This window comes from Poecilia formosa, unplaced genomic scaffold (genome assembly GCF_000485575.1).
Source record: "Poecilia formosa unplaced genomic scaffold, Poecilia_formosa-5.1.2 Scaffold47, whole genome shotgun sequence".
NCBI classification, from domain to species: domain Eukaryota; kingdom Metazoa; phylum Chordata; class Actinopteri; order Cyprinodontiformes; family Poeciliidae; genus Poecilia; species Poecilia formosa.
Window position 1 is genome coordinate 632,218 of NW_006799986.1, and position 16,610 is coordinate 648,827.

At 39.7% G+C, this 16,610-nt stretch overlaps 1 protein-coding gene across 6 annotated transcripts in view; it reads right to left on the bottom strand.

The window, feature by feature from the left end:
* Positions 1 to 12,659, bottom strand: part of slc4a3 (solute carrier family 4 member 3) — a 27,779-nt gene extending 15,120 nt beyond the window's left edge. For 2 of the 6 annotated variants that reach the window (XM_016671600.1, XM_016671599.1), the window contains exons 1-6: positions 12,499 to 12,659; positions 9,161 to 9,463; positions 6,721 to 6,865; positions 5,872 to 6,116; positions 5,625 to 5,788; positions 4,161 to 4,378 (exon numbers count right to left, since the gene is read on the bottom strand). In XM_016671600.1, the coding sequence (XP_016527086.1) occupies positions 4,161 to 4,378; positions 5,625 to 5,788; positions 5,872 to 6,116; positions 6,721 to 6,865; positions 9,161 to 9,202 (814 nt within the window). In that variant the 5' untranslated portion in view covers positions 9,203 to 9,463; positions 12,499 to 12,659. Of the gene's footprint in view, positions 1 to 1,506; positions 2,038 to 4,160; positions 4,379 to 5,624; positions 5,789 to 5,871; positions 6,117 to 6,720; positions 6,866 to 7,250; positions 7,546 to 7,860; positions 7,949 to 9,160; positions 9,464 to 12,498 lie in introns of those variants that run through there. The other 4 variants (XM_016671601.1, XM_007552256.2, XM_016671602.1 and 1 more) reach the window with 4 other exon arrangements.
* Positions 12,660 to 16,610: the final 3,951 nt, after the last annotated feature.

Genomic DNA, 16,610 nt, shown 5'->3' on the forward strand with positions numbered 1-16,610 from the left:
ACTAAAACCTGTTATTCAGTTATTAGCTGTAATGTTCTTGTTTGTAAGTTGGACAGGAAGGAGAGGAGAGCTGGTTCAGAGCTTGTAGCTTGCTTATTGTTGTCATAGCAACTGCCTACCAAGATGGCTGCCAGCTACGACGTTCATGGAAGTGTGACATCACATGAGATCTGTGTTAGTTGCTATAATCTCAGCTAGCATGTTGATTTTAACAGGAAGTGGGCTGTGGGGACGCCACCTGAACAGACAAGCTTTTTATTGAAACCCGAAGCTCAGAGATCCTCCCTGTTCTACCGCTGCGCATGAACTCATCATGTTCACTGATTATCTGGTTTCCCTCCGTGTTTAAAGATGGCTCCGTTTTACTTCCTGTTTCTGTTTAACAGTGCGGACCCGATGTGATGTTCTGTGGGTCCAAACGGGAGCTTGGAGCAGAACCGCTGCGTTAGTCAATGAGATGTTTCCGCTCGGCTGCCGCTGACCCGATGGGAGCCGCCGATCGATGCCAGGCAGGAAGTCCCGACTCGATTCTGCAGCGCGCCTCGTGAGATCCAAACCCATCATGGAAAGTCACTTCCTGCTCATCGATCGGTCGTGTAAAAATATCCCAGAATGCACCAGAACTCCAGGACAGTGATGTAATAGTTCCCAGTAACACGAGAGCTAAAACTACAGACAGCAGATTACACTCGCTGAATCGGTAAGGGTCAGAGGTCATTCAGGATTCAGGAGGAGGAAAATGGCCGCATTCATGGCAGAGAGTGAAAGCCAGAACCGCTGCTGACCCGGATCGACAAAACGACCTGAATGAAACGGAAAAAACCCAAAACTTCACAGATTCACATCTAGTTTTATTTTATTCATCTCTTTATTTTATCTCTTTTTTTGACAAGCTTTGCATTTCAGTTCGACTAGTTTTGCTTCTCATTCTGTTTTCAAATTATCAAGTTTTTTTTATCTTGTTTAGAAGAAAAAGTTTCTAATTTGGGATCTTGTTCAGATGTTGCATCTAATTAGGTGACCTGTAAAGATGATTTCATTTAGGGGCAACAGACTGGATGAACGACACACCACACTTTTCAGGTGTTTCCGTCATCCTTTCCTTCAGCTCCTCAGTCATCTGTCAGTTATTAACTTGGTTCCTGCTTGATGGAAACCACAGACGTAACGAGTTTTCCTGCCAACCTCGGTGGTGGCAGTATGGTGATGTGGGGCTCTCTAGCAGAAGATATGGAAGGAGAATATCTCACCATTTGCTGGGACCAGAAACTGTAAATGATCCTAAACTCACCAGCCAGCCAATTTCTGAATAACTCAAAAAACTAAGTTAAGGTTTTGGACTGTCCTAGTCAAAGTCAGGGAGATTCTGCTGCAAAACCCTCCAGTGAGGCTGAACTGAAGCTATTTAAGTGGGAATCTCGTCCACAGTGAAGATGCCCCACCGGTTCCTGCTGGTTCTGGATGTTTTCCCTCCTAATGAAGGGAAGCTCGGCGGTTTGGACTCACGGCTCGGTTCCTGCGGCGCCCCCAGGTGGCTGTGGATCGACTCCAGCAGGTCGTAGTCGTCAAAGTCCAGAACAAACTCCTCAAAGTCCTCGAAGCCGTCCGCCAGGGAGAAGGAGCCCTGGCGCTCGTAGTGCTGCGCGGCGGCGGCGCCGAGGCCGCGCAGCACGCTGCAGCGCCGCTCATGCTGCGCGTCAGAAGGGCCGACGCCGCGGCTCGCCCGTCCCTCAACGTCTGTCATCTCCAGCGCGCGATCCGCCTGCCGGCCGCCTCTCCGCTGCCGGTCGCTCTGATCATCCAGCGATCCGGACCGCGAACCGAGCCGACACGCTGCGAGGGCACAGAAACCAGAACCTGCGGCCCGCTGGCAGCGCGGAGGCCAATCTGAGGCTGCAGGATGGAAACGGAGGTATTGATGCCGCGGTGGCGCCGCCCTCTTATCGACGGGTTCAGAACGGGGGGAGCGGATCAGGGCAGGACGCGGAACGACCTCTATTCTGCTGCTCCTCTTTCCAAAACAGCTTCTGACACGCCGCCCTCACTGAAAACCACAAGCTTTCATTCATAAAGTCTTCAAGCTGAAAGTTTCCCTCCTTCAGTTTGACGCCGTCGACTTTGGACAACAGATGAAACATTGACCGACTTATTGATAAGCATCAATAAGTTGATAAGCATCAATAAGTTGATGCTTGTATTCATTCTCCAAATGAATATGGAGAAAAAAAATGTTTTTCTCTGTTGTCGTTTTATTTCTTCTGCTTTGATGACATAAAGCATTTGAGCTGCCTCATTGACAACATGTACAAATAGACTTGATTGATTGATTGATTGATGTCTTTATTTGAGAAAAGTTTATTTCAGATGTAGAACCGGCAGTAAAAATGTCTCCTGGACGAAGCTGCTAAGCTAGCAGGCTCACTGAGTAACGTTAGATCTGAACCAAACGCGTTGAAGTTAAAGAGATGCACAAAAGACAAGAGGTGATGAAGAAGAGGAGAACCAAACTGATGAAGAGGAGCGAGTCGGTGGGTTTCCAACTCAGCTGTTAGCAGTTAGCATCAGGATAAAAACATTTTCTCTAGTTTGTAAGAAACATTTGTTACAAAAGACGTAAAGATGCTTCATGCTCTTTAAACATCCATTTATTACCTCCCAATTTGTTTTGACTTTGCCTAGCTAATAGCATTAGCTCTTGCTAATGGCATTAGCACCTGCTACTGGTTTAGCTACAGCTAATGTCGTTAACTAACTTTATGAAGCAAAGCACTATCCTGTTGCTGGAATATGCTGTGCAAATAATCTCATTGATAATTAGCGGTGTTAGCTCATGCTACTGGCATTAACTCTAGCTAATGCTGTAGTTGTAGCTAACAGCATTAGCTCCTACTGATGGTGTTAGCTTTAGCTAATCATAACAGTTGATCACAAGTCAATAACCTAATATTTTTAGGTTATGAGAAAATGAAAACATTTTAGTCAAATGTGTTTAGCTAGTCGAGGATCCGTTCAATAAACATTAACTGTTAGCATAGCTACTACTGTTAGCCTGTGTGTTGCCAGGTTGGTTTCATTCCAGGCCTTTAGTGTTCAAAAAAAGGAACACAGGAAGCTAAAGTCTGAAAGTAACTAAATATGAAATATCAGTCCGTCCTCCTGTTCCGTGTTTTTGCAAAGCAGCTGCTAGCATGCAGCCTGCATGCGACGCGCTGCAGCTTTCAGGGCAGATGGCTCTGAGCCATCGATGGCCGCTCCGCTCTGGTTGATGCAGGAACCGCCAGAGGCAGGGTCGCCGCTGAAGGGGAATCGACTCCACCGCCAGTTAATTAACGCCTCCTGACTCTGAAACCTGCTTTTCTCTCCACACACAGGAACTCGTTAGCGCTTCCACTGCAGATAGCTCCTCTGGAGAAAAGCACTCCGGAAATTATGTCAGAGAAATTATAAGGATTTATGAGAAAATCTCCTATTAAAAGATTCAGATGAAACTGACACTTTGTCTTATTTAGTTTTCATGTTAACAGGTGCAGCTGAGCTTCATCAGCTTCACCTAAAATGCAACTAAAAGTCAGATTTTTCTCTTTGTTTAGTTTTACTTAAGTTTGAAAAATGTGCAAAATTCTGTCCTATTTTTTACCAAATATTCACCACGTTTGGGCTTCAGTGTATTTAATCTTATAAGTTATACTGAATATAATTTTGGCATTAATACTCGTATTATTCATTTATTCCTTGAGTACTTTATTTTTAGTTTTAAGAACCTGCTTTGTATTTATTTACTTCATTTTAATACTTTAATTATTTCCTTATTTTTATGTAATATTTATGACTTTAGATTTTATTTCATTTATTGATTACTTGTATTTTTATTTATGTTTCTCTGCTTTAATAAATTCACCTCGCATTAAATAAGGTGAAGTTTTAATTCTTTAGAATAAAATCCTGCCGTTCATCTCAGCAGTGTTTGTTCCACTCAGCCAGCAGGTGGCGCCAGATCTTCACTATAAAATATAAACTGATTTTGTGGCACTTTAGAAAAACTTTTATAATAAAATAAAACAGATTTGATCATATTGGCAGAAAGATTCAACAGAATTTGATTGATTTGAACTTAACTTCATATAACTTGATGAACCAACAGAATAAAAATCAGATCGTACTTTTCATGTCGTCCAGGTCGGCGCTGACCAACATCTGGGCCTCGGCCTCGTCGGTGGGCACCTGCTGGTAGACGGCGGCCTCCATGGCGGTCATGCTGCCGATGCAGAGCCGCTCCCGCAGGTCGTAGTTGCTGCGCTGGGTGGCCATTAGCCGATGGTGGACGGCTTTACGCCGCAGCCAGCCGCGGCTCGGCGCCGGACTGACGGCTTCCGACGCACTGATAAGATCAACAAAAGGAAAAATCAGCAAATGTTTCCATTAGCTACTAAATCCAGCTTTGTTTAATTTTAAATGACTAAACCAGAGTTTTCTGTTGACACTGTGTGAATTGTAATGGTGCAGGATGGCCAGCAGGGGCTCTGATGGAAACCTGAGTCGGTTCTGCCCGACCCAATCACCATGGAGCCCTGGGCCTCCCGCAGCAAAATGCCATGCATGATTCAGAATCAACAAATTATTCATATTCTGCATGTCAGGCGCCCAGCCGGCTCAATTAATATGCAACGTTCAGGGACGGAAGGAGCCTGAAGAGCCACGTCCAGAGCTCCTTACTGGTTCCTACTGGAAACAGTTACTGGTTCTAATGGTTTTATGTAAAAACGAGAAGGAGAAAATATCCTTCTGTCACGTTTCCTCTGACTTTATGATCCGGTTCAGATGATAACCGGGTGTCAAACTAAAATCCACCTTTCAATGCAAAAAAAAATCATTTTTAATTATTGTTTTATTCATTAAGTTGGTTATTTTGTTTCAAATAATTTCATATTTATTATTTTATATTTAGTATTTATTTTATGAATATATTTTCTTTATTATTTTATTTTAATATTCAGGACTTTTTCATTTTTAATAATTACATTTAACTTTTTATTCATTTATTTCATTTTTATTCTTTTATTTTTTAATTTTCTATTTAGTATTCATGAATATTTAATTTCATTCTTATTATTTTATGTGTATTTTTTATTCAATTTAAATTTTATTCCTTTATTTTTTAATCTTATATTTATTTTCAGTTATTTTAATTTTATCATTTTATCAGTGTATTCTTGTATTTTATCAATTATTTTATTTCTGTACTTCAGATGTTTTTATTTTGTATTCTGTATTGTCATTAATTGCTTTCCTGCACATACAGAAATAAAATCACTTGACCTGGGGTTGTAGGTAACAGGGCTCAGCTGGGGTTGCTAGGTAACGGGGCTCAGCTGGGGTTGCTAGGTAACGGCGCAGTTCCATGGAAGTGACTTAACATTCGGGCATTTTTGAAACGGCTTGTTTTCTAGAGACGAAGAACATGAACTTATCACCAGAAAACAGCTGGTGGGCTTTTTAAGTGTTTGGCTTGTTTTTAGGAGCAGTAGAAACATAAATGGAAATACAAAAACATCAGATATGGGGGAAAAGAGACGGTGAACTTTTCAAACTGCAGCTTCTGTTCAGGTTTAAAGGGAACCGTGAACCTTTGGGAAGCTGCTTGTCCTCCATCTTTCTCCTCGGTTCTGTCGTTATTCGCCGCCTCCTTTATCAGCGTGAGCGCCGTTTTCCTGGAACGCTCTTCGTTTTCCACGTGGACGGCAGCAAGTCGTAGCGGTTCCTCCAAGTCTTCTTGGCTCCCAAAGCTAAACTGAGAGGAAGACGAAGCTCAGTGAGAAGAGAGGAAAGGTCCGTTAATTCAGCGGGAACGTTTGTTTCTCAGACTTATTTTACCTGCGGCTGGATGTCGGGGAACTCGGTGGGCGTGGCGGTCGCCAGGCGTCCGTCGGCGTCAGACTCCGCCTCTTCCTCGTCTACTTCCTGGATGGTGGGCGTGATGTCGGAGGGCGGCAATGAGGTTTTTTTTTTCTTGCGTTTCTTCCTGTGCCTGCGGTCGGCGCCGTGCGGCCGCTTGCGCTGCGGCGTGGGCAGGTGGGTGGATAACGGGTGGTGTGTGTGGAGAAACGTGTGTCTGTGATCTGCCAACGAAACAAAACACTAAACTGGATCTGAAGAAGGAAAACGTTACAACAGCTCTGATTCAGTTAGCTTTAGCTCTCAGTGTGTTTGATAGCTTCTACTAGCATTTATTAGTTAAACTCTGTTTAGTTTCCATTAGCTTTGACTGGGTAATGAATACTTAACAGAAGATTAAATGATATTCAATTATTCCTATAGACAAATGGCTTGTTCGTCAGCTAATGGCTAACTAAAGAGGAAAAGACTAGCCATTAGTCTGTTTGCATAAGCTAATTGCTAATGCTAATGACATGTCTGCTAGTAGCATAAGCATAGTGGCGGACTTATGCTAGTCTGCCATTTTGTGAACTAGGAAGATTACGTAGAGCCGTCATGTGATGTAAACTGCTTTAGTGGGAAAAATAAAATCTGTTTCAGTTCAAAAGGCTAATAAATAGATTCATAAACAGCGAATATCTCTAATGGTTTAGTTTCATAAATAAGTCATATAGTTCCAGTTAGTTATAGCTTTTCCCCATTAATTACCGTTTAGCCATAAAGCAGCACATAAAATGAATCAACATTAAGCTAAATGTGTTTATGAACCTGTGCCGCCAGGCTTACACTCAAAGTCCTTCTCGGTGTAAAGTCGGCCCATCCGCTCGGCGCTGCAGGACGCCGAATCTCCGATGACGTCTCTGAAGCGCTCCACAGACAGAGCCTTCTCCCAGCTCTCCTCCTCCTCCTCAGCGGCATCCTGATCCTCCACCTGGAGGAAAACGGCACAAAAAACATTTAAAGTCTCCAACTCCATTTACACCCAAAGATAAGGGAATAATTCAGTTTTTGGTTTACTGACGATGGATGCTAACGCTAGGCTAACCTCGTAACACAAGTCGCAAAAATAGGGGAATTAAATTCTTAAAGTACAAAAATAAAGTCGCAAAAATGTGAGAATAAAGTTGAGCATCTTGTGAAGTTTTAGTTTTAGTTTAATAAAATATAAATTCCTCTGCATGAAAACAATCTGTTTGTCTCTCTCTGCATTTACAGCCCAGGTAAACTCAATTCACCTCAAACGTAACATTCGAAGACCTCTATATATTAATCTGATTGAATTTTATTTGTTACTGAATATTTTAGAAATATTCTACCTTTAATCTGAGAATATAATCCCAGAGTCTCCCAGACAACAGAAAGAAGACCGCGTCTTTAAAACTGCAGCTGCAGGGAAAACAAATCAATGCATCGAAGTGCTAAGCAGCAACAGAAAATAATGCTCTTCTTTCCCTGGGGGGCTGGGGGTGTGTCCTCTCCATGCGGAGCTTCTGATTGGTCAGAACCCTCAAACAAGTCGCTGACTCAGCGTCTGATTGGTGCTGACCCAGGAAGTAGTCTGATCCCTGAGCGGACTCAGGTTTCTGAGGCGTCCATTAGCCGCTAATCACCAGAGGGACGTGGGGATGGGATGCATTTAATGCGCCACCTGCTGCAGGGCGGCGCAGGCGGGGGGCAGCAGGAGGGCAGCGGGTTTCTACCGGGGCAGAAATCCAACCCATCACTGGACAACCCTGAATTTACCCTGAATTTACCAGATGTAATGGAAAATGACTTTTTCCACCAGAAAAAACTATTTCACATGTCTGAATGAGCCAAACATGACGGAAACCTTAAGTTAAATAAAATTAATAATATTTTTCTGTTTATGTTTTTGTTGTTTAAAGTGAAGCACTGGCAGCTTTTATAACTGGTAAAATATTTTACCAGTTTGCAGGTTTCTCTCTGGGCGCTCCGGCTTCCTGCCTCAGTCTAAAATCAGGACTGGTTGTTAATTGGTCTCTAAATTCTCCATCTGTGTGAATAAAAAAATACATTTTATGAGCAAAATATCAGGGTTTCACAGTGGCTCAGTGGTGACACTGCTGCTGGGTTTGAGTCCCAGCCTGGGCTTCTTCCCACAGTCCAAAAAGATTTTAGATTTTACATGGATGATGGAAGAAAACAGAAGCTTGTTTATAATATTATTATTATTATTATGATTCACTGGTTGGTGATGTAAAGCCTCTTCTTTGCTGCACTTTCTGCCCGTCTCTCTGTAGGACCGTCTGAGCGGCTCTGGATCACACACATTTTTGGAAAGTGTGTGTTAAATTCAAAAGGCTGTAAAGGTCTTACCCCCCAGATGTCCTGCCATGTATGTGCGTGTGTGTGTGTGAGACGTTTCTGTACTTTCACATTCAATCTCAGGATTGCTCAAAACAATTCAGTAGTATCAGCATTTTCATCAGTTTTCAGCATTTTCATCAGTTTTTGGGGAATGTTTTTTTTTTACGTAATGCATTAATAAATTCTAATATTATTTAAAGTTTTTTTGTTGGTGGTTAACATCACCCAGCAGCTTCTGAAGCCTTGCATTAAATAAAATACAATAAATAAACAAGCTAATAGCTAATAGCTTCCAATGAGCAGTTAGCAGCAGCTAGCAGTGATAAAATTAAACGTAGCTAAGATGCACAACGTTAATTATGTTAAGTTAAAGACAGAAAGCAAAGCAAATTTACTCATGAAACACTGTATGTGATTAAATTTGTCTAAAATATATGTTAAAATATAATACTTGTAAATAAACAGAGAGCCGATCCGAATGCAGACCACGGCCACAGAAAGCGGGGCCCGGGGGGATTACTGGTTGCTATGGTAACCACCAACTGCCAAAGGAAGGCAACGTGAAGTTAGAAAGTTTCTGAAGAAATTTAAACGAAGCCCGTCGATTGGATCCCAGCATTAAGTAAATATGAAAATAAAGTCGTATTACTATCAGAATAAAGTCATCATAGTGTGAGATTAAAGTAATCAGAATATGAGATTAAAGTCGTAATATTACCAGAATAAAGCAATATTAAAACAAGAATAAAGTGATAGAGCAAGAAGTTTTTAATTTAAATGAAGTGTTTTGTCCAGAATGTCAACATTACGTCAGTTTTAGAAATGAAACAAAAGCTTTATGTCTGTAATGTCTTGCCTGGAACAGATAAAACTCACATTAACTTGAAGGAATTCCTACCTGTTGTAGGTTAGCCAGAACATCATGGCCTCCAGTAGCCATGAGTCCAAACCAGCAGCCAACAGGAAGAGTCTCGACTCGCAGGCTAGCTAACACGGCCGAAGGCTAATTTAGAGGAGCTAACGGGCAGGAACCTGTTGATGGAAGAGTTTAACGGGGTTAGGACTGAAGGGGAGGTACGGTTATCGCCATGGGGAGAGGAGGGAACGGATCGGGCGGGAAACTGAGGGAACCTGGAGAAGGACGGGATCAGCCCTTCTCTTTCACCGCAGGGGGTCCAGTAATCCTTTGGGGTGGCATAACCTGAAGGGGAAAGACAAAACGAGACACATCAACCTTTGAGTTATCACTTTCACCTGTTAGAAAGATAAACACCATCAGTATTTATCACTGGATAGGACAGCAACTGTTAGCTGCTATAGCTAGTGATGCCTGTTAGCCGCAATAGCTAGGGATAGCTATTAGTTGCTATAGCTGGTGACGCCTATTAGCCGCTATAGCTAGGGACAGCTATTAGTTGCTATAGCTGGTGACGCCTATTAGCCGCTATAGCTAGGGACAGCTATTAGTTGCTATAGCTGGTGACGCCTGTTAGCTGCTGTAGCTAGGCATTGAGTCATGTCAACAAAATTATCCGTGACAGTTAGTCTTAGCTCATTTATTTCTTCTCCAATTTCTATAAAATATGGCTGAAATTAAAGCTGAGGAAACTGCTTTTGATATATAAAATATGAGTCTATCTAGAGCGGCAGCTAGTGAGTATTTTAGTAATCAAACAATTGGATAAAAGTTGTCCCATTCTACAGATTTTCATTTAACCACTTAAGCCTATTTTATAATATCTCAAATACACTAAGATGTAAATAAACAAATTCATTTTTCAAGAAAATAAACATTTTATTGCATAAAATGCAACAACATAGCATTTCTCTATTGTACATGTCATCATTTGAAGATTAACCGATTCATTTTTGTATTAACTGATTTAATAACTTGAATCTATAGTCTCCTTATAGGAGATTTTTTTTGTTTTTGCACAATTTGAACCACATGAAGCTACTGACAGACAAACGCTGGCTCAGCTTCTGCTCAGACAGCTCCATACTATTTACTACAATGATAATATCAAATGTCTGTGTAATGAGATAGCTTTGAATGGATCAGCTTTAAACGACTGAAGGAGACGGTGATACATGAAGCTGGAGTAATACTCTGTTAGCACACAGTGTGGTCAAAAGGTGAATGATAAATACCAAAACAGAGGCTAGACAGGAAAATAAAACCTGTGGGCAACGACCTCAGATGGAAAGATGAACCGTTGGTATCGAAATAAAGCCAACAGAGTTAGAGCTAAAAAGGAAGTTAATCAGCTTCACCTTTAGCACTGAAAAGCTGCTAACATAGCTTTGTCTTTAGCACTGAAAGGTGGCTAATACAGCTTCACTGTTAGCACTGAAAGGCAGCCAGCAGAGTTTTGCCGTTAGCGCTGTAAGGCGGCTAACATAGCTTTGCTATCAAGGCACAAAACGACAGCTACTAGAGCTTCAACTTTAGCATTGAAAGGCAGCTAACAGAGCTTGACCATTAGCAATGACAGGTGGCTAACAGCTTCAGCTCTGAAAGGCATGGCTGACGTGCTCCACTGTTAGCAATAAAAACCAAAGCTAGCTTCATTGCTTTCATTACACGATGTCCTTCCATCTCCTCTCTCCCAGCTTCTCCTTCAGTTCCTTTGGGTACTGACTGGGAATAAAACCAGCAAACAAAGCAGTTGCATAATTTATAAATAAAACATTCACCGTGGGAAAACATATCGGTTACTTTAGGCAACAAATGTACCGTTTTAATAAACCTTGAAGAAAAGCTCTTGGTTGTACAGATGGGTTGTTGTAAATGATCAAATCCTGTGATTTGGGATTTTTTTTAACACAATTGGACTTGGCATTGTTGCAGAGACATCTTGCAGAGTTTCACAGCCCACACTCACAAACTGACAGGTTTTTCATGCACAGCAAACAGAGAGTGGAAGATTGTGACTTTACTGGAGTTAATCCGACAAATTAAATGCTCCATTCTCCCAAAATGGCTACAACAAAATTAAAATCTATATACATTAAATCCAGAGTCTGAACCTGAAACTATCAGCAGACTCAGAATTCATTTGTACAAAATCAACCTGACAGACTTTAACTGATTTCAGACAGAAGACGGCTCTGGTTCCTCTTTGAAACAAAATACTCACCAGGAAGTTAGCAGCAGTATTTAGCCAATGTGAAAACAAACTTAATATTTAGCAAACTAAACAAGTTTGAAGCTAAGCATTTAGTTTGAAGCTAAATACTTAGCTAGCTATGTAAATATTTTGTATAGAGACAAAATATTTAGCATCAAATTAAATGTTTAGTTTTGTAAGTAAATTTAGTTTAGCTTCAAATGAAATTTTTTACTTGCTAACTAAATAGTTAATTTGAAATTAAATAGTTAGCTTGCTAACAAAGCATTTAGCTAGCAAGCTAAATATTTTACAAACATTATTTTGTTTGTTTGAAACTAAATATTTGGCTTACAAAATGTTTATCCTCAAAGTAAATAGCTTGCTAACTGAACATTTCGTGCTTAGCTTAATAACTAGACATTTAAGTAAACAATTGGTTTGTTAACTAAATATTTTATTTGGAACTAAATATTTAAGCTTGATTCATTAGTATTTAGTTAACAGGCTACATGTTTAGCTGGCTAATACTTAGTTAAGATCTGTTCTACAAATAAACAAAAATAATTAGCTTCAAACTAAATATTTAGCTTGCTAATTAAATATTGAGCTAGATAATAAAAAATTTCGTTTAAAACTGACCTTTATATAAATTGATGGTAAAAATAACTTTTTCTCTTATGACAGGCTGAAAACCCCAAATTATCGCTGTTAATTTTTACTGTGTAGCTTTACAAGCAGCACATCCTTACTATAGTTCCTTTTCACAGTAAAATATTGTATTTATATTAAATCTAATCGCAGGTTTGAAGCGCCCGCCTGTCGTGCTGGAGCGGATCTCGGTGTTTGCTGAGTCATGATTCACTGAGTGCCTCTCCAACAGGCTCCCTGTCCTGCAGATCCTCCGCTGCTGCGATGCATTTCCCGCTGCATCACCCAGCTGCAGCACATCAACACTAACCAGGGAAAGGGCAGCCTCTGACTCTCCTGACGGTACCTGAACACACCACGCTGCTGTAAAGCTGCACAATCAGCGCTGTAATGTGCAGCTGCTATTTACACGCAACATGCGTGTCTTTGCTGCAGCCACCCACTCGGGATAATTTCCACAGCAGCGGAAACCTACCTGCGCCGTGGCAGCGCAGCGGTCCGGCTGCAGAGGCGGAAAGAGCCGATGTATCCCGCGGCTATGCGCGGAACCAGCCCGACTGCTCCGCGGTTCCGTAACCCAGTAAAGATACGCCAGTCTGCCCACTGCAAGGATGCGACACCACGTGACCGTGGACGGGCTGCGAGGAAAAAATAAAACCCAACACTGCTTCTGTGTTTCACATCTGAATTAAGTCAGTTTTGCTGATTAAGTACATTTAGATCTGTTTTTTTGTTATAATAATAATTATGTAGGTAGAAAAACTGAATAAATTTCTGCCAAAAATTTGAGATTAATTTAGAAAATCGTCAAGAAAAAAAATAAAATTTTCTGCGATTGAAAAGTCAAAAGATTTGCTGGGTGAAAAATCGTAAATTTTGAGATGACATTCAGAAATTGTCTAGAAAAAAAATACATTTCTGAGTTTGAATTTTTTTTGAACATTTTTGAAACACTTTTTTATTTTTGAAACTGAGAAATTCCAAATCTTTTCTCGAACATTTCTGAAATTAATCTTAAATTGTCTACATTTTTTCTAGCAAATTTTTTACTTTTGAAACTGAAATTTCTCCTTAAAGGATTAACGGACTTACCAGAAATGTACAAAACTCACAAACACAAAGGTTCCTTTCAGAAAATGGGTAGGTATGAAAAACAAAAAAGAAAAAAAGTGATTAAGTGAACTCATGAAATGATTTAGTTTGTCCAACACCCGTCAGTGGGCGGGGCAGAGGGCGGGGCAGAGGGCGGGGCTTAGGGACGGAGCGGTTACAGTATAAATTTAATCCTCTATCGATGAACTCTGCTAACCTCTTTCTTTGGTGGCCGCTCTTGTGATGGATCACTAACTTTCCTCTGAGTTTGTAGGAGAAATTTTGATCTCAGCAGATTATCGTCAACATGGTCGATAAAAACAGAAACATGACTGAATGTTTTGGAAAACAACGAAAAGTTTCAGTAGATTTCTAATATCGCCATCTGCTGTATCGGAGTGTCATCACCTGATCTGCAGCGTCTTATCTGGGATCGATTGTCTTCACTGGATGTCATGAAATCACTAAATACACATTTTATTTGTTTTCTGCATCAGCTACAATAAAACAGACATACATAAGTGAATTGTTATTAAATTATGTAAATATGTATTTGTTTCATGGTTTGTTTAATTAATGATTTATTTATGCATGTATTTATTTAATTTTGTATCTCACTTTTTATGTGCTGCTGAAAGAGAAGACAAACTGCAGACAATGAATCATTAAAAAAACAAATAGTCTCAATAAAAAATCAGTTAGCTTCATTTGTTTCCTGTTAAATTGAACTTTTCTTATTTCATGTTAATAAAAACGGCGAGAATCTGTCAAATAAAAACTCTCTGAAGTTGAATTCATTCATCCCTCCACTAGAGGGCAGCACAACTTCAAATTTAACAACATTGAACTCAAAATATGTTTTTCATTTTTAATGGCTCTTAAATCACTAATCATGAAGAACAGATTAATTATGTGACAAACTTTAAAATAAGTTAAGGACTCTGCTTTACACAGGATGGATTATCAGCATTCAAACTCTTTCTTTCATCTTTATTTACTGCCTTTATTCTTTACTAAACGTGTCTTTAACTTGGAAAAAAAGTTACCATACATAAACTAGAATGACTGAGACACATTGTTTCCAGTTTTGGTTTAACTGGAAGGGTTAGGGTTAAACTCATAAACGTAATCCCTTCAGTAGAGATCCAGCATTGTTTCTCTTTTTTCTGCCCCTCTTTATGAAACCACTCCTGTTGGATGATGCTACGCTTTATTTTTAGTTTGATGGGCTTTGCCAAAAAACACATGAGTAAGTTTTATCAGTAAAAAATACAGCTAAATCTAATAAAAGCCTTCAAAACCAAAGACAAAAGTGAAGCTGTTTCCTCATGATTGTTCACAGAAACTCTGTTTGCTGATTGGATGATGTTTAAAATGTAACTAAACCCTAAATCAACTTTTTTTTTAAATAAAACGTCTAAATTGTTCCATAGAGGTGCTATCTTTAAGTTTACATTTGTACATTTTCCTGTAAATTTATTTAATTCTGCAACATTTTTCCCAAACCGTCCAAGTGCTGCCCTCGTTGGGGTGAATGGTGGTACTGCACGCGATTTTCCTATTGGTTCTAGTCCAGCTTGGTTGGTGTTTACGTCGCTCAGCATTAAAGCATCTCACTCAGGCGCGCCCCCTGGTGGCGAGTCAGGAGGTGGACTAGCTAGCATTGACTGATAGCGTTTCTCAGCTTTGCAAATTTCAGATTTATTTACATTGTTGACTTTTTGTTGCCATTAAAGTCTCCAGAAACAAATAAAAAAGCGTTAGATTTATTACTAGTAGCTTATTGTTCTTTTAAAGTTGCTAGACGTGTTTCTCGTTTCTGCTTTGACAAAAATTAACTAGATTTGTCGCTAGTTGCTTGGTGAAGAACTTGATTTGTTGCTAATCACTTATTTTAAACAAAGTCATTAAATTTGTTTCTACTTACTTTTTTGACAAAATAATCAGACGTGTCACTTTTTTGAAGAACACTTCAAAATTTGTCACTACTTGTTTTTATTTAGTTGTTAGTATGAATATAAAGCAACATATTTTCTAAGTTGACATCAAACTTTTCCTTTGTCCGGATCATTAACCCCTTGATGTCCTCCACTCATTCCCAAGCTTAGCCACGCCCCTCCGTGTATTTTGGCTCCGCCCACTTTCTAGTTTTTCAACATTTGTTTGGGGGCGGGGCTAAGTTTTCACAGGGGTTGGTTCTTCTTTGAGAGCAGCTGGTTGCAGAGGATTTTGTTTGTGGGTATCGCAGTAAAGGGGCTGAATACAGACGCGGCTCAGCAGTCTGTAGGTTGAACTCCGACCTCTGGGGCGTTTGCTTCAGGTTTTCCCTCATTTCCTGTCCGAAAGGCACAGAGAGCATCCATTATCCTCCCTCCACCGCACAGTTTAACACCACTGTTGATCTGTCACATAAAATCCAAAAATGTTACTCTTCAATGTGACAAAATGTGTAAAAATATAAAGTGTTGTGAATAATTTTGCAAGTCGTTGTAAATTTAAACTAATAAATGAGATTTGAAAACTGCCACCTCTTCTTATCAGCAGAAAAAAACAACTAATCAGTTAATCACACAATCAAATATCGATTTTTTTTTTTTTACGAAAGTTTGGATATTTAATGTTTTTTTCCAGTGTTGAAATGTTCTTTAGAAATTAAATTTGTCTTTTTATCTTTGCGAAGATCTGTTTGCATTAATGCCATATACTCTTACTATCAGTTGAAAATTGTCTCAAAACAATATTTTTGTTTACTGCAATAGTTTCTGGAACAGTTTATCCAGAAAAAGTTGTTATTGTGACAGGTTTATTTATAAACATCCAAACTTTTCCACTTCCTGAATGAAAAACTTCCTCTTCTTTTTCACGGTGGCCGAAAGGTGCAAATACGCATCAAACACATGAATGATGCAAACTCCAAATGCATAAACATAATCTCCAACTTTTTAGACCAAATCCGATGCACAATTTTTAATTTCTTCCTTGGAAAAAATTACAAATGACAGAAAATGTTTTAAAAACGTTTTTTATTTCAACCGTTCCTTCTGTGAGTTGACCTGAATTCAAAGTTGAAAAAGAAAAAAGAAAATGATTATCAAACAAGATGGTAGTTCTTAGGTTCGCAAACATTACTCTCAATTATGGAAGCCCAAAAGTGCATTGGTGAAAAAAAAATCCAAAAATTAAATCTTCAGAACCAGAAAATTTGATTAATCTGTCAAACTGAATTATCACCTGGCTTTACATAAACACAAAAAAACAAATGCAACATTAAAAATGCTGCTGTCACAGAAAACAGAAGCGGGAGAGAAACTGCTGCAAATCGCAGAAACAGGAAGCATAAAACACTGCAAACTCACTTTACTAAACGAAAGTCCTCCTGACCACTAGGGGGAGTCTGGAGTCGGTAATAATAGCCATGTAAAAATGCTGCTCAACGATTAGCACACATTCTCTTTCTTTGTTCCTCAAACTTTCTTCTGTTCATCCTGTCTTTCT